Below are 18,509 nucleotides of genomic sequence, written 5' to 3'. Positions count from 1 at the left end.
GATAAAGCCAAATTTGAAGAACTTGATCTTTCCTGCTTACACTGGTTAGATTTAGGAAATCTGGAATGGAGCTATTAGAATTTCAGGAAAGCTGAATTCTATGGAATTTCAGGAAATAAATTCTATGACCTGCGTGAAACACTTGAGAAGATAGAAGGGATGACAAAGGACAGCACATTTTCATTCTGAAAATGAAATCCTTAAAGTGTGGAATTCTCTGCCAAATAATTTTAAGTCAATGAAAGCACTTAGGATTGCTTTTCTTACTTTGTTTGGATAATCGTATGCTTGTGAGCAGCTGTTTTCATCTTGGAATTATATAAAATCTGACACCAGAAACAGACTAACAGATGACCTGAGTGCTGCATGTGTTGCTCTCAAACTTACAAAGTATGAGCCAAGGTTAGACAAATTATCAGCATGTATACAACAGCAAAAATCACATTAATTGTTCTAAAGCATGCCAAATGCAAACGTTTACCTTTCAATAAAAAGTTGTTTGCATCATTGAAAGTTCTGTTATTGTGTTTTTCTTTTAAGACAAAAGATGTTAATGTATGAGTTGTTTTTTCTAAACGAAAACCTCAATATTCAGGTTAAATTGCCGTGTTGGCACTTTGCGATAAATAAGTGGGTTTTGGGTTGCAGTTTGGGCACTCAGTCTCTAAAAGGTTCACCATCACTGCTCTAGGACAATAGGTAAGTATAGGTTAAAAGACAAAGAGATTTACACCCATTTTGCTATTGCTTTTTAATGAGATAATAGTAAAAGGGAAAAGTCCTACAACATGGCAAGAAGCTCATATATCTTTGATACCTAAAGAAGGGGCTGACCCATATCTTCCGCAGGCCTACATACCAATCTCTCTGTTAAACGTGGATTATAAATTATTCATCTCTATTCTAACCAAAAGACTTCAAAGGGTCATAACCAAAGTGGTACACCCACACCAAAAGGGATTTATTCCCAAGAGACTTATGAGAGACAATGTTAGACGAGTCCTCAGTGCCATGCAACATATAAAATCGAAATCCACAAAGGTGGCAATGATCTTTCTTGGTGCAGAGAAGGCGTTTGAAAATGTCTCCTGGGATTTTATAATGAACATTCTAAAACAAATCGGCTGTGGAGACACCTTCATAACGATATACAATGCTATATATTCTACACAAAAAGCACAACTTTTAATTAATGGAACTCTCTCATCAGAATTCAAAATAGAAAAGGGTACCAGACAAGGATGTCCGCTCTCTCCAATGTTATTTGATTTGTCAATGGAAGTTTTGGCAAATTACATAAGACTTGATCCAAAAATCAGAGGTCTCCAAAGAGGAAATGAAGAACACAAAATCAAAAGCTATGCAGATGATGTTGTTTTAATATGTCAAAACCCAATAGACACAATTATGCATCTACAATGCCACATCAACAGATTTGCCAAATATTCTGGTTACAAACTAAACAAAAACAAGACAAAGATAAAGACATTTAATCTCTCAAAGGAAGAGAAGAAGCAAATCTGTAAAACAACACGTTGCCAAATAACTAAAGACCCGATAAAATATCCTGGAATAAACACATCATCCCAAAACAAAATATTATTCAAAACAAATTATGAGAGAGTTTGGGGACAAATAGAAAAAGACTTAAATAGATGGTCTAAGATGAATATCTCTTGGCTAGGAAGAATATCTACAATTAAGATGAATGTACTTCCAAGACTCAACTTTCTATTTCAATTCCTACCAACAAGTCTTACAGACAAAACGACAGAAGTTTGGCAAAGACAATTAAACAATTTTGTTTGGAATGAGAAAAAACCAAGAGTAAGATTCAAAGTACTGCAAGATGACAAGAAAAGAGGCGGACTAGTATTACCAAATCTTAAATTGTACTACCATGCTGCATGCCTAACATGGATAACAGATTGGATCAAACAACCAAAGAACAGAAATATTATATTAGAAAGAGCTGCCTCTCCCTGAGCATAGGAAGGAAAGCACCCGCTGATGCAGATGTCCTCCGAGATCAGGGGGAGAACAAGGTAGTTATGGCTTCTGAGTGTGGTTTGAATTCTCTTTAATGCATTCAGGTGCAAAGAGTCTTTCACTGACTAGCCACTCGGTTGGAACCTTTCATACACACAGGATTCCACCCACACCAACGTGCCCATTCCCAAGAGTCATACTAAGTGGTACAAGGTATGCTCATCACCACAGGCAGGCCTCTCCCAGAGGTACAGCTAAATCACTCTGCCAAGCTACCAAACAGAGATACTATTCAAACTGTCTGATCTTTTGCTGAGGTAGACCTGATCTCAGCTCTCTCCCCCAGGCTGATCTGACCCCCCTTCCTGCTGTGCTTCCCTCCAACATTCCATACTTCCTCTGAAAGGTGATTGGATGCTGGAGGAACACTCTGGTAGGTTCAGGGATGAAACAGCTGAGTGGCTGTTTTTCCCTTCAGGGGCATGACAGCCTCCTGACCATCTTTCCAGACACATTTTTGCTGCCTGATAAGGATACACTTTCAATTATGTAAATTTTTAAAAGTGAATGTCGGATCGATATAGATTTCCCAGCCACCTGTCTCCATTCCATTCTGGGCTGGTGGGGGCAAGGGGGATGAGAAATGATGCATGACTAAGCTTTCCTCTAAACGTGGGTAGATTGCTCAGATATCAGAGAAGAAGATTAGCCAGGAGGATAAGGAGCAGGGGACTAATGTGGCCTGTAGGAAAGAAGTACAAGGTTGTTTGTTCCAGATTATCCTACACCATAAACATAGGAAACTACCTTATATAGGGTCAAATGAATAACCATCTAAGCAGATTATTACCTGTTTTACTAACAGCCACTCTTCAGTGGACAGGATCTACCCAGAACTCTTTTTACCTTAAATGATTTAATGGGAGGTGCCAGAAATTAGTCATGGGACCATCTGCATGCAAAGTTTGTGCTTCAGCAATGAGCTCTACATACTGAAGTTTCTTGATGAGGTCCTTGTCTATTGCACTCCACCATGAACAATGAAGAGCAGCTGGCTATTTGAGTCTAAACTCCAACCAAGAGAAAACCCACAAGACCATCCTCTATCCCTTGTGCTGTTAAACCCCAGGTATTTCACTGCTCTCTTTCAAGATCCACCAGATTGGAGATTACTGCCCAAGCAAAACAAACATCATACCTTCACAGATAGGAGGTTCTGTCCATTGTCCCTTTCTGCAAGTTACATTGAGGGGCCCATCAGCAGCAAATCCTGGATGACACATATAATGTACTATTTCTCCAGGCTGATAGATTGCCTTCTCTCTGCTAGAAAATGATGCATCAAAGATTTGGGGGGGACGTCCACATGGCTTTTCTGATAAGATATAAAATGAGAATAAGTTGCCAAGGAATTAATACATCTAAACCAGAATTGTCCTGCCAAAGAGACTGAACAAAATTGTATGTTAAATATTGAGCCTGTAAATAAATAAGATTCTAAGGTGGGATATAGAAAGACATACAGGATGATGCAATAGTTAGAAGGACCAAGAACCTCTGTGGTTCTAGGATGTCAGGTAGGCAGTAAAGTATAGAGTAGAAAGATAAACAAAATTGCTTGGTTGTTTAAGAGACCTCTCAGGAACAACCTTCAAACCTTAGGAAAATTGTTGAATTTAGGCATGTCCTAGTTTGGTGGTTTCAAAATTTTAACCCTCAAGGAATCCTTTCATGTTGGCTGGCCTGTGAAGGAACCTCCAATGTCTTTCAAAGAAAGTCTCTTTGTTGCAATGATCTCTGGGGCATGGCCATCAACTTTGCCAACAACTGATGTGAAGTTATTTAATATTCACCTGTATCTGTGCATTGTTGTTGAAGATCAGTTAAAGAAGACATTGATCTAGTGGCTGTGTAAAGAAGCTAATCTGCAAGTACTGAACTTGTCACCAAGGAATCTATTAAAAGTTTCTGATGAGGCCCAAGAACCAGGTATAAGACCAATGTCTTACTTGGAATATTCAAGCAACGCTGAAATGAACCTTAATTTGAAAGATCATTCTGATTCTGAAGTTGAGGATTAGAGAGGAAGTTCATTTTGGGCTACTTGTGTAGCAGGGATGTGCATTCCAGATTTGGAAATATTTGGAAGCATCAAATAATGGTATAGTTACAGACAATTCAGAATCTGAATTTTATAGTTTTGGATATTAAGAATAATTTTTAATATTCAGAATCTCATTAACTTCTATAGAAAACAGGCTAGGCTTCTTGCTAGAGGAGCAATGTGAAGCTAGGGTTGCCAGGTCCCTCTTCACCACTGGCGGGAGGCTTTTGGGGCAGAGCCTGAGGAGGGCTGCGTTTGAGGAGGGGAGGGACTTCAATGCCATAGACTCCAATTGCCAAAGTGGCCATTTTCTCCAGGTGAACTGATCTCTATCTGCTGGAGATCAGTTGTAATAGCAGGAGATCTCCAGCTGGTACCTGGAGGTTGGCAACCCTATGTGAAATCTATTCCTCAGAAAGCTTGGTCTGGCTTCTTGAGAAAAGAAACTGATGCAGAGAGGCCAGCTGAGCCAAGCAACAAGGCAAGGCTCAATAAATACCCAGCTGGCAGACCAAAAGGAGAACTGTGCATCTGATGTCCATCAGCTGGGTATTTATTTAACCTTGCCTTATTTCTTGGCTCAGTTGGTCTCTCGTCATTGCCCCTCCCTCCCTCCCTGTATTTTGCATGGTTTTAGCTCACGGTTACAGTATTGTTGGCAGTGTTAGCATGGGGCCGAATCCAGTTTGGGGGGGGGAAACTGGCCTACATGCCCCTTTTCCCCACCTTGGCGATCCCATTAAGGGATTTTTGGGGAGGAGGGAGGGTCTTTCAGGGGACATGCCAAGCTTGGGGGCTGTTGGGGCAGCCTCCAGGGGAATCATGCAGTGGCTGAAGTCCAAGTGGAGTCCCATATACCGTTATCCCATGCTACTCTTCAGCAGGTGGGCTGGGAGTTAGATGTTACTCATTGGTCTATTCAATAAAAACAGCTACTATGGCTATCCAATATTATGGCAAAAATGTTACGTACTTACATCCAAGTTAATAAACAAAAATAATACAAAGCGCAGTAGTTCTTCAACTAGTGTACATTTCTTCACAACTATATATAAATACATTGTGCTCTACACTTAATTGGCAAATGCTGCCACAGTCATTGCTGTTCAGGTGCAACATAAAATTTGAAAGGTACATACAACAAAATTAATAGAAGAAAAAATGTACAGTCGACATGGACAAAAGGTCAATATAACACGTAGAAGACCAGGGTAGAACAGGCTTCCGGTAAGTAATCTCTGTCATCTGGAGAACCATTGTAATTCCAGGTGATCTCCAGTCCCCACCTGGAGGTTGGCAACCCTAGCTCCACTAGAGGAAATGGCTGCTTTGGAGGGTGGAATCTATGGGATTATACCCTTCTAATGTCCCTCTCCTCCTCAAACCTCACCCTCCCTTAGCTGCACTCCTCAAATCTCCAGGAATTTCCCAACCTGGAGTTAGCAACCCTATCTCCTTCCCACCCAACAGCCAGCCTACCTTCATCTGCCCTTCTGTCTTAAGTTTTCTGTCTCCTCCCCCTCTACAGCCTCTGCCTTGGAAAACTAGTCTTTCTCCACAGTGGGGCCAAAGCAGCTTACATTAGTCTCTCCTCCTCGTTTTTATTCACATAACAATCCTGTGCAGTTGGTTAGGCTGAGAGTATGCGACTGGTCCAAAATCACCCAGTGAGCTTTCACAGCATGATTTGAACCTGGGTCTTGCAGACTCTGCTCTGAAGCTCTACACTATACCACATTGGCTTTCATAGGGTGGTTGCTGTTGATCAGTAGCAAGCAGCCAGGCTTAGTTGAGTCATGCAAATCAAGGTGGTAGCAACTCACCCAGAGGCTGCTGCCAGGCTTGGGGATATCCACCTCCTGCTGAGTAGGGCTGTCGATTCGGTTCCATCTGAACTGGAAAACAGCCGAATTTCACCTGATCTGGCAGTTTTCAGTTCGGATGGAGCCAAACCGCAAAACGGCGGAAAACCGCGGTCCCAAACTCGGCAAGTTTGGGGGATTGCGGTAAAAATTCAACATGCTTGCAAGTTTGCCTTCCAGAGAGCTCAACCCGGCAGGGGACAGGATCGCCTTCCCTTTCCCCCCAATCCCCCCCAATCTCCCAGGTGATCCTGGCCCCGGGATCGCCTTCCCTCCCCCCAATCTCCCCCCCAATCTCTGTGGAGCAGTTTAAAGCCCCCCTCCCGCCTTCCCAGGGCTCCCGGGAAAGCGGGCGGGGGGTCTTTGAACTTCTCCACGCTGCCAGAGCAGAGCACTTTAAAGCCCCCGCACCCCCCTTCCCGAGGCTCCTGGGATAGCAGGCAGGGGTTCTTTGAACTGCTCCACACTGCCAGCCATGGCAGCGCAGAGCAGTTCAAAGAGCCACCAGCCCGCTTTCCTGGGAGCCCCGGGAAGGCAGGCGTGTGGGTCTTTGAACTGCTCCGGCAGCACGGAGCAGTTTAAAGAGCCACCCGTCCGCTTTCCTGGGAGCCCCGGGAAGGCGGGCAGTGGGTCTCTGAACTGCTGCCAGCTTTATTCAGCCGAATTTATTCAGGAACACAAAATTCCAAGCCGAATTCCACAAATCCGAATAGGGGGAATTCGGAGTTTGGCATTTCCTGAATAAAAAAGGGGTGAATTTTGCCGAATCCAAATTTTCCTGAATTTTTTTTTCAACAGCCCTACTGCTGAGGCCTTTTCCCTTCCAAAACCCTGCCCTCTGCAGATGTCACCACAAAATCTCCAGGAATTTCCCAACTTGGAGCTGGGAACCCTAGGCCTGGCCCCAGTGAGTCCTCCCGAAAAGGTCCAGATAGACCTGGAAAGGGCCCTTCCCCTTCCCCTGCCTTTTACTCACAGATGTTGAAGCCTGGAATGCTGTGGTCGTCTAGCCACTAAGGGCTACATGAGGTCCTGCCCTGTAGCTTAAAGCTACAGAAGCTCCTTTTAGCCTTTTCAGATTTGTTTTAAACACCTCCTATTTTTTTGTTTTAGATTTCACATTACTCCGCAAACCTGGGACCTTTTTCAGGTTTGTAGAATGATCTGTCCTACCCATTGACAACTCCAGTCACCAGATTTAAGTATCCAAAGATTTGGCTGACTTTGCTATTAGAGTATAAGATGATTACAGATTTTGACTGTATGATTATGTACTATTTTCATTTTTATTGTGTGCTGCTGTAGCAAAATGAAATACTTTTTCTGGGGGCAGGGAGAGTTTGCCAGCAGTGTGAAATATGGGCACAGTACAGGATGCTGGCATATAGGAAAGGCTGCAGGAACATTGCTGGATTTCTTTGACGTGCACTTTGAGAAAGAAAGAAAGTCACACTCCCATCCAGGGTACAGGATATGCCGTGCTTCAGTATGCTGCCTCCTCCTGCTGTCCCTTTCCTTCTTGCAACTACTCCTCCAAGACTGTGCTCACTCACTCAACTGTGATGTGCCCATCCATTCACCATTGCCTGCCTGCCAGCGCTGCCCAGGGTGTTTGCCCACTCCCCACAACCAGCTGTCCTGTGCTCCACTGTGCCCTGTCCAGTGCTGCCCTGGTAGCATTTGCACAGTTCATGCCCAGATTGCAATCATTTCCTAATTCCTGGCTCTGCTGCCTGTTGCTATGTGCATTTGTCACAACTCTTTGAGGTTGGCATAGACACTGGGCAAGGGTCAGAGGGATCAGGGAAACTTTGTAAAAAGTTTTTTTTAAGTGGAAATTTGCTGTTCCTGTTGACTTTAATGGAGTTCTGGATATTTGGAAGTTCTACAGTTCTAAATTCTAGATTTTGGTGCTACTACACGTCCCTATTTTTTTAGTACTATTTAGTTGGCATAGAATAAGTGCGACTTTTTCTAGAGGTCTTTGGCTTGTTGCATTTGTATAAACTTGCTAGAGTTCTTCATTCTGATCTTCTCCTGCATGCTCTAAAAGAGCAAGAGGGTTACACCAGGGAGCCCCTAATTTTCAACGAAAACACACAATGTTACCTTTGCAATCAGGCATTGTGGTCCAGCTCCTATTTTTGCACGTTGAAAATCTTATTTCGCTAATGTTAAAACCTTCATTGCAATGATATTCTACTTTTGATCCAGGAAGATACCTTCCTTGAGTACCATTCACTGAAGCACCATTGGCAATTGTAGGGGGGTTTCCACAGCTTGCATCTAGAAAGTAGATACAACATCTATTGTTACAAAATTAACCAAAATAGCATAAAGAATGCTTTCATTGTGTTTTACATATATTACTTCAAATAGTAGAAAGATGTGGGGTGAACAGTATCAATGCAGTATCTGTCATTTGTGTGAACAGAGCAACATGCATCTATATTGCAGTTTGGGTATGCACACAAACTATGAGAAATCTGGGTTTGTACTAAAGCTGAAAAATATATATGTTGCCCTAGTCGCACAAAAATGCTGAAATAATAACTAAGGGAAATGGCTACAGTAAACCACAAATGCTTGGTTCAGATCTTGAGTCTTGAAATAAATAAAACTAATGAAACATAAAGAAGCTCCTGTATCTGGAGCTCCTGTAGCCCACACCAAAAAAATGACTGTAATCTATAAATAGAATGATGTATTGTTTTCAGGTCTCCTTGTGTGAAGGAGTTATCTTCACAGTGTCTTTGTAAAGGAAACATTTTGATCTTTATTTATTAATCCTTATTTTCTTTTTCTTTTCAGCCTCAATAAACTTCACCATTTGTTTTCTCCTTAGTTACATTCTCCCCCCCCCCCCACAACTGACAGAGCCAAATACCTTAAGGACTGCCTTCTCCCATGTGAACCCATCTGTCTACTCTGGTCATCTTTGAAGGCCCTGCTTCAGGTGCCTCCGCCATCTGAGGCTAGACAGGTGGCAACTTGGGTGCCAAAACTTCGGAACTTCCTCCCTAAGGAAATGTTTCTGTCTTCCTCTATTGTTGTCTTCTGCCAGTAGGTGAAGACTTTTTTGTTTGGTTTGGTGTACCCATAGTAACTGTTAATGTCCCTAATCCCTTACTGTATTTCTTATGTGTGTTCATATGTTTTCATTGAATTGTTTATTTTATATATGCTTTAATAATAATGCTGTTATAATGTTGAACTATTTTGATATTCACCACCTTGGGAACCAATTTGGGTAGAAATGAGACACAGAAATGTTCTAAAACAATCGATCAAATGTGCCCATTTCCACAGATCCCCATAATTTTCTAAACTAAATTATCAGGCATAACGGGTTCTCTCTCAGACTGGGACTGTAGTGCACAAGGAGAGGGGACTTAAGCCTTCCTCCTGGTGATACTTTCCTAAGCTGCCATTTGTAATGTTCAGGAACTAATATGTGCACCAGTACACATAGATTTTCCCCACTGGACAAATAGTGGCTCCCTAGGGCCATTTCAAGTGAGGAAAACGGGGTGGAGAGCCAAGCTTTAGGACCCTCCTCCAGTCCCCATGAACCCTAATCTTAATACTAGGGCTGTTGAAAAAAATTCGGTAAAATTCCATTTCAACAAAATTTGGCCAGTTTTAATTTGGGAAATGCCGAAGTCCGAACTCTGATTCGGATCCATGCAATTCGGCATGAGATTCGGAGTTCGGGAATAAATTCGGCCAAATAAATCAATTTAAAGCACATTCGCGGCTTTCTGCGGCTCTGAGGGGGCATTTTTCAAGCTACCCTGAAAGCTACCCTCCGGAGCTGTGGAATGCTGCCAATGTGCTTTAAGTGGCTTTATTCCTGTGGGCGATTTTGGGGGGGACCCCTTCTGGGCCCCATATCTCAGGACCCTCTAATCCAATCTTTACAAAACTTGGGGATTCTTGCAAGAAGGGTCTTGGCAGTTGGGCTGTACCATTACCCCGGCCCGGGGGTCTGGCTGCCTTGGCAGTTGGGAGAAGGCCATCGCGGTTGCCTCGGCAGTTGGGCCATACCATTACTGCGGCCCGGGGGTCTGGTTGCCTCGGCAGTTAGGCCGTACCATTACCCCAGCCCGGGGGTCTGGTTGCCTCAGCAGTTGAGCCATACCATTACCCTGGCCCGAGGGTCTGACTGAAAGGCAAGCTGGAAAAAAAAATGTGCACACACCCCCACGGGGATATCTCTCTGATACACACAGATACTCTTTCTTTCTCTCCCCGGGCCGTGCAGCAGCCGGGCTCACGCACTCACCCGCGACTGATTGCCCAGAAGAAGACCCAGCTTGGCCACTGATTGGCTGCGGGAGAATGCTCCTTTGGGGGCGGCGAATTTGTATGAATTTATTCGGCATCCGCCCGAACTCACCAAGTTCAGCTCATTGTTTTCCCGCCTTTTTTAACTTCGGTTCTATCCGAAGTAGAAACCGCCAAATTGGGGAAAATTCTGCTGTTTTTCGGTTCGGGACGAACCAAATCGACAGCCCTACTTAATACAAATCAGCAACCTGTTTCCCCAAGAATAAAGTTTGAAAATATAAGGAGAGTTGCAGAATCAGTCACATCTGATTTGGCCCAGATAATAGAACCAGTCACTGCACCTGAATATTTTGACCTCACAGACAAAAAAAATCTCGACATCAGCAATACTTTACATGTAGTTCCCGAATACTTTTCATCTCTTTGATTTCAAAGAGCAAAATTTAACTCTGTGCCCCAAAATCAAGAAGACTGCTTAACTTTGCCAGAATTGGATCAATTTTTGTTATTTAGTTGTTATAGGTCATTTATGAATGGTCGCTTTACCCTCCTTTTTTCCTTATTTCAGCCAGGATCAATTTTTTCAGTATGTACAATACCTCATTCCTGGGAAGCTCAACGCTGTTTCAACGCAAAACGAACCCGGCTTTTCCCATTCCTCTTCTGGCCCAAATTAAACCATTCATCCTGGCTCATTCCAGAGTCACACAGCATGCATACTCTGTTCTCGGGTTCAGCTTTGCCCCACCCTTTTCCAAACCCCTCTTCAAGGCAGCATGCAGATAGCCAAACAGGGGAAGCACAGAAGATTGGCTTCTCTCACAGCCAATCAGGAAGCAGTGTGTAAAGAGGCAGGGATTCAAGTGCTTCCTGCTTCCTTGGAGCTCTTTCTGAGCAAAAGAAAGCCTTTTTTAAAACGAGGCTTGGATTTCTCTTCCCCCCTCTTTCAGATTGCTCCATTTTTTGTTTTTTGTTCTTAACATGCTTTTTTATGCAGCAGTTGGGTCTGGGGGAAGGAAGTCAGCCAATTACAGAGCAGTATTTAAAGGGTTGGGCTTGATTTGAACTTGGGAGACTGCTCTTCTATATTCATGCCTCCATTAGCATGCAGTTTCACCCCTGATCATTTAAGCCAATGCATACAGTTTTCCCCAACCTGGGTTACTTTGATCCTAGCTGAAATGGGGAAGAAAGGAGGTTAAAGCGACCGTGCATAAATTACTATAGTCACCGTTGCAGTTGTTTAGCTATATTTTTTTCCTGAATGCCCCAGGCAGGCAACAAAAATTTTAAGATAAGTAAGACAGCTCAGGCAATATTATATAAAAATTATTTCACAGATAAATGACTAAAATCCCATGTACATTAACTTCTCATTAAATTAATGGAGGTTACTTCTGAGTAAATGTGCATAAAATATGACTGAGGATACCAGTTTTGTCAAGTTCCTGTCATTTATACTTTTCTCTAACATTTAACTTCTCAAAACAAGGGGAAAATACACACCAATACAGCGTGGGGGCTTTCCCCATCTTCCATCTTCACACAATATTTCTTGTGGTCCTTCAAGCAGGAAATTTTCCTGACATGCAAATCGTATCTTTTCTCCATTTTCAAAGTTTCTCACCTCTATTATTTTAGTAGCATTTGGAGGCTGAGGTGGAGGCGAGCAGAGTTCTTTAACAAAAATAATAATGAGTCAAAATAACATGAAACATCTTGGAATCTCACAGTGTTTATTAGTCCTTTATCACAAACATTTTGTCAAATGTCTTCAGCCATTCCCCTCAGACAAATTCATAATGGTGACCACTTAATTGCTTTGGCTGCAATATATGGACCCAGAGCAGTACAACATCTGAGCCGGAGATATGTTCTAGCGAGGTCCCGTTGCCTGACCAATTCCCCTGAAACTCATACAATGTAAGGCTGGGGTTTTCTCAAACTTTTTGGAGTGGAACTCATTTCTGAACTTACTCTACGTTTTAGGATGTGGTTTCAGGGTAACTTGAGGAACTTTCCCTCCCCACAAAACAAAATGCTGGAATATTATATCAGTTGACACAGAACCAGTTCAGATTCTATTTTTCATAGTTAGTCATTTCTAAATATATCGCCTTACTGAGCATCAGGCTGTGTTTCCTGGATATTATGCAGAAGCAAACTCAAATTTGCCATTGAGCCTCCCAGGGTCCCCTCTCCTACCTCACTCTTTTCTTCTTCCTCCCACCTCCTGGCCTTGCGTCTCACCTATGAAAGTGAGAACTTTCAGTGTAAGCACCTCAGGTGTGATGAATCACTTCTGGCCTTTTTTCTTTAATTCCCACCCCTCCTCTAATGTGACCTTCTAGGCAGCAGCACATGCTTGCCAGTACATCCTTTCCAGAACAGGTTTCCATGCTTTCTGGGCTGTTGCCCAAGCAAGGCCAGAGAGGCCAGGAATCCTGGAAGTGTTTTGGTGCAATCTTCTGGGCATGGAGTAGGGGTCACTGGGGGTGCGCGGGGGACATAGTTGTGTATTCTTGCATTGTTCAGCGGGTTGGTGGTCCCTTCCAACTATGATTCTAAGGGATCCAAGCCACAGATTCCTGCCCGCAACTTTAACGTGAATGTATAGTCACATCATTAATTGCAGACTGTCATTAGATGGGCCATGGCTGATAAAGAAGCCTGGTGTGCAATCCCATCTGGAGCTCTCTATCTAACATTCTCCATAGCACCCTTGTTTTGTATTTTAAGGCTTGGCAGAATCAAAGCAGTTGGTTGCTTTGGTGGCAATAGAAAATCAGCTGGTGGTAGCGGTGATGGCTTCACCAGCTGCTGATTCTTTCCCCATGCTGATGGAGTGCTTTCAACATCATGTGACGAAGGCATCTGCCCATGCTGCATGGGATCACACTGGCAGCCAAGGTGAGGGCTGCAGAGTTCATGGCTGTAAGTGGCCTTTATAATAGAACTATGGCCCACCCAAAAAAGCTATGCAGGAAGGCAGTGCTGATCTGTCGCGCCACACATTCACCTCTCAAGGTCATCCTAGTTAAGAAAGCAACAACTTGTATAGAGCATGCAAGACTTTACCTCTGCAGTCTGGCTTGGGTGACCAATTTCCTTTAACACATTTTGTTATATGCTGGCTGGAATCACATCTGTAGCTTACAACTTCATTGTTGTTATAGTGTCTTTTCAGGGAGTCAGTGTTTGTATTCTTAGGTATCTCTGGACGTGCACAACCATCTAACAAGTCAAGTGCTGTTAAAGCATGCGTGTTTGTTAGCAAATAACAATGGAAACAATTTAAGCAACTAGAAAAAAAAGTTTCTGTTTCTTATCCATCTAGAAAGTTTAATTTTTGAACTCCATTAGAGACTTTATTTCAATTAACCTTTACAACATTGCTGGCTATTCTTCACATTTTATGAAAGGAAAACTGAGGCCAAGGTGCCACTTGCTCATGGCCCCATTAGCGTGTCATAGCAGTGACAGGACTTGAACCCAGCTCAAGTCTTTCAGTGCTCAAGTAATGATAGAATTCCCAAAGCACCCACGTATAGTTTAGCTGGTTTGTTTCTTATGCTACAGCTTACCAGTACATGAAGGGAAGTCCCAGTGTCCGTGGAGACATTTGCCTGGGTTTGTCCCAACAACTGAAAATCCTTCAGCACATTCATATCTCACTGTGTTACCATGGAAATAATTTTTCCGGCCTCTGCTGAGTGCATGTCCATTGTCAATGCGAGGAGGCGGCCCACAGGTTCTTCTCTCTTCTGTAGTAAAACACATAAAGGAATTTGAATGAAACTGGGTAGACCATGATTCTTCTGCGAATAAAATTAGTGGGCTGACTCTTATGGAAGCAGACTGAGACACTTAATTCTCAAAAGCAATCTCATCCCTCATTACTCTATCAATGTGGCAACATCTCATCTGTGTTTGATAAAGCATCTCTCAGGCCCATGTGATCACTACAGGGCCTTGAAGCCACACGACCACTGTGAATTCCCACGGGAACATATTTCAGAAGAACCACATAGCCTGATTTGGATCAGGACCATGGCATGAGGGGAGGAGGGGTTCTTGCCTCCCCCCCATGACATTTTCCCAACCCAAAACAGTTCCGGGGGACATTATTGTCCCCATAAGTGGGCTTTATGGGCATTGAATGTTTACACAATAGGATTGCCAGATCCTACCTCTCCTCCGGCAGGAGACTTTTAAGGCACAGCTTGGGATCACGCAACAACTCTTAGTTTGAGTGGCATAAGGCCCCTCGCGAGGCGGGACTTCCAGTTGTAAACCGGAAGTGATCTGCAGTGGTGTGTACGTGCATGCACGTTTGCCCCCCAACCGTCAGCTGGTCGGCAGGCAAAGGGGCAAATTGCCGGGGATTTGCCCACCACCACCGGGCACCTGGGAAGCCTATTACACATGCAAGCCTTCCCACAGGGCAAATAAGCCCCTGGGACTGATTGGGGTCAGAAAAACAGCACAGGGGGTGGCGGCAAGAGTTCCTCCTCCCCTCATGCCACAATTCCTATCTGAAGCAGGGCTTTTGAATTGAGTTCCCACAAGGAACACATAGCTCACAGCTGTTGCAAGCTCCTGTGGTGAGCATAAGACGTTTCAAATGGAACTCAGCCTCTCAACAGAGCTCGGCCTGCTTAGATTATCTTGGAAATGATCTGTATACAATCTGCAGGACTTACTGCAATTATTGTACATTCTAAATTTGGTTGCTGTACTTGAGTTAAAGCATTGGGACTGTAGAGCAATCTATAGGGTTGCCAGGTCCCTCTTCACCACCAATGGGAGGTTTTTGGGGAGGAACCTGAGGAGGGTGGAGTTTGAGGAGGGGAGGGACTTCAATGTCATAGAGTCCAATGGCCCAAGCGGCCATTTTCTCCAGGTGAACTGATCTCTATCGGCCAGAGATCAGTTGTAATAGCAGGAGATCTCCAGATAGTACCTGGAAGTTGACAAACCTAGCAATCTAGATGCTAAAGTACACCGATTTGATGTCATATCGAGGAAACAAACCTATGCACACTATTTCACATGTTATGTTCTGCTGCAAAATAAAGTACTTTTCTTGTACTATTTTATATACATTTTATACAAATTTTTATACAATTATATAAACATACACAGAAAAGAAGTACCGGTAGAAATTATTTTTGTTGTCTCTGCAGCAGAGGGAGAGGTAAAGGAAAACAAAGATGGAGCACATCATTTCTCCCATGAACACATTTCTCTTGAAGGCACAGCACAGCTTACCTGTACAAGAAGGCAAAGATGTCCATTGCCCATCAACACACTCTATCTTCTTTGAGCCAGTCATTGCATATTTGAGGTTACACTCATATTCTACCTGCTGACCATGTTGATATTCTTCTTGAACAGCAGTGATAATTATGCCATCTGTAATGTTGCTAGGTGGCTGACAAGAGTTGATTTTTCCTGCAGCTAAGAAAAAAATATTCCACTCCTGAACTTGTTCATGAAAAAGTAGTTCTAATATGACATACATCCAAGAAGGCATGTTTAGTATCACAGTCCATGGATCAGTTTTCACAACCATCTCAGGCATTGCTGCTGAGTGCACTGAGTTCTAGTCAGGAAGAATGGTGGAGTTTTTTTGCGGGGGGAGATTTGAATTATTGGCACCATCTGCATGGATCCTAGCTTCAAGCAATGGCATGGAAGAAACCCTGGACAAGCAGTTACTATAAAACTTGCAGGTAAGCCCCTTGGCAAAAGCCTCCATATGCATTTAAATACCTATTATCATTTCAGAAGAACCTTATCACACTTCTGTATTGGGTCAGAAACCTGGAGAAATAAAGGGAAAAATGTTCCTCCCCACTGGGTAGGGTGATACTGGCAAATGGCTTACCATCTTGCTAACTTGCCAAGTGGTTAAATTATACCATGATAACTTATCAATGTGTAATGAAATATATGTAAATTCCAAAACTGTTTTCCCTCACAGAGTTTCACAAAATTGTTCAAAAATTTCTGGATCCCCTCTGAATCAAGTTTTCGAAATTTCACTCAGTGCTAACCGGCAATTTGGAGAATGACTGGACTCATCACCAAACTCAAAAACTATATGCTGGGTGAACAGATTACTCAAAATACCATAATATAGCCAAAACCAATGATAAGAATATGAAGCACATTTAAATCTACTTTTGCTAAGGGACCTGTAAAAATACCTACCTTTACAGGTAGGTGGTGGCAAGAGTTCTTCCACCCCTCATGCCACAATTCCAATCTGAAGCAGGGCTTTTGAATTGAGTTCCCACAAGGAACACAACAACTCACAGTTGTTGCAAGCTCCTGTGGTCAGCATAAGACGTTTCAAATGGAACTCAGCCTCTCAACAGAGCTCGGCCTGCTTAGATTATCTTGGAAATGATCTGTATACAATCTGCAGGACTTACTGCAATTATTGTACATTCTAAATTTGGTTGCTGTACTTGAGTTAAAGCATTGGGACTGTAGAGCAATCTATAGGGTTGCCAGGTCCCTCTTCACCACCAATGGGAGGTTTTTGGGGAGGAACCTGAGGAGGGTGGAGTTTGAGGAGGGGAGGGACTTCAATGTCATAGAGTCCAATGGCCCAAGCGGCCATTTTCTCCAGGTGAACTGATCTCTATCGGCCAGAGATCAGTTGTAATAGCAGGAGATCTCCAGATAGTACCTGGAAGTTGACAAACCTAGCAATCTAGATGCTAAAGTACACCGATTTGATGTCATATCGAGGAAACAAACCTATGCACACTATTTCACATGTTATGTTCTGCTGCAAAATAAAGTACTTTTCTTGTACTATTTTATATACATTTTATACAAATTTTTATACAATTATATAAACATACACAGAAAAGAAGTACCGGTAGAAATTATTTTTGTTGTCTCTGCAGCAGAGGGAGAGGTAAAGGAAAACAAAGATGGAGCACATCATTTCTCCCATGAACACATTTCTCTTGAAGGCACAGCACAGCTTACCTGTACAAGAAGGCAAAGATGTCCATTGCCCATCAACACACTCTATCTTCTTTGAGCCAGTCATTGCATATTTGAGGTTACACTCATATTCTACCTGCTGACCATGTTGATATTCTTCTTGAACAGCAGTGATAATTATGCCATCTGTAATGTTGCTAGGTGGCTGACAAGAGTTGATTTTTCCTGCAGCTAAGAAAAAAATATTCCACTCCTGAACTTGTTCATGAAAAAGTAGTTCTAATATGACATACATCCAAGAAGGCATGTTTAGTATCACAGTCCATGGATCAGTTTTCACAACTATCTCAGGCATTGCTGCTGAGTGCACTGAGTTCTAGTCAGGAAGAATGGTGGAGTTTTTTTGCGGGGGGAGATTTGAATTATTGGCACCATCTGCATGGATCCTAGCTTCAAGCAATGGCATGGAAGAAACCCTGGACAAGCAGTTACTATAAAACTTGCAGGTAGGCCCCGTGGCAAAAAACCTCCATATGCATTTAAATACCTATTATCCTTTCAGAAGAACCTTATCACACTTCTGTATTGGGTCAGAAACCTGGAGAAATAAGGAACCTGTAAAAATACCTACCTTTACAGATAGGAGGTGGAGGAGACCACCCAAAATGATAACATTGGGCAGAAATAGGACCAACTCTTATGCGTCCTGGGCGACAGCTAAATTGGACTATGTCGCTGTACAGGTACTGGTCCTTTCTTGGCTTAACCTCCCCATTATCCAGGTCGAGAACTTCACATTGTATTGCTAAAGAAATGTTGAGGGAAAAGACATTAATACAATTAAGGAAAGGTTACATAAATTTGTCTGTTTTTAAAATATTTCCAACCAATCAAAAAACTTATTAATAAAGGAATACAATTTGAAGAAAATCACTCCTTCCTAGTGAGATCCTCCCTTCTACCTACTTCCAAATTTTACAACAACAAATGTACATACCAAAAGAGTAGGCACTGATTTCAGCTGTCTGCATTGCCCTTCCACCAATGTTTTAAAAGAGCAGTCACTCCACCACCCCTTTAAACAATCACTATACAGCTAATTATTGAACAAAACATTCTATTCCCTTCCAGAAGACATAATGAATGGTAGGTATTCTCAAGGCACAACCAAGATGGAGCTGCATAATTTGCAAACTGTGAGGAAGCAAAGCCAATCAGGCAATGGATACACAGGCAGTTTTATTCAGGAGTTATTCTCTACAGCCAGAGTTTGAGCATTTATAGCAGGGGTGGGGAAC

At 42.9% G+C, this 18,509-nt stretch overlaps 1 protein-coding gene across 1 annotated transcript in view; it reads right to left on the bottom strand.

Annotated features, from left to right (window-relative positions):
* Positions 1-18,509, bottom strand: part of LOC130473192 (complement factor H-like) — a 75,354-nt gene that overhangs the window by 17,139 nt on the left and 39,706 nt on the right. The window contains exons 11-15 of the mRNA XM_056844721.1: positions 17,843-18,016; positions 17,254-17,442; positions 13,830-14,009; positions 11,752-11,922; positions 8,178-8,241 (exon numbers count right to left, since the gene is read on the bottom strand). Of these exons, the coding sequence (XP_056700699.1) occupies positions 8,178-8,241; positions 11,752-11,922; positions 13,830-14,009; positions 17,254-17,442; positions 17,843-18,016 (778 nt within the window). The remainder of the gene's footprint in view (positions 1-8,177; positions 8,242-11,751; positions 11,923-13,829; positions 14,010-17,253; positions 17,443-17,842; positions 18,017-18,509) is intronic.

Source organism: Euleptes europaea, chromosome 2 (genome assembly GCF_029931775.1).
Source record: "Euleptes europaea isolate rEulEur1 chromosome 2, rEulEur1.hap1, whole genome shotgun sequence".
NCBI lineage: Eukaryota > Metazoa > Chordata > Lepidosauria > Squamata > Sphaerodactylidae > Euleptes > Euleptes europaea.
Note: the sequence above shows the minus strand (reverse complement) of the source record. Positions and strands in the feature narration are given on the sequence as shown.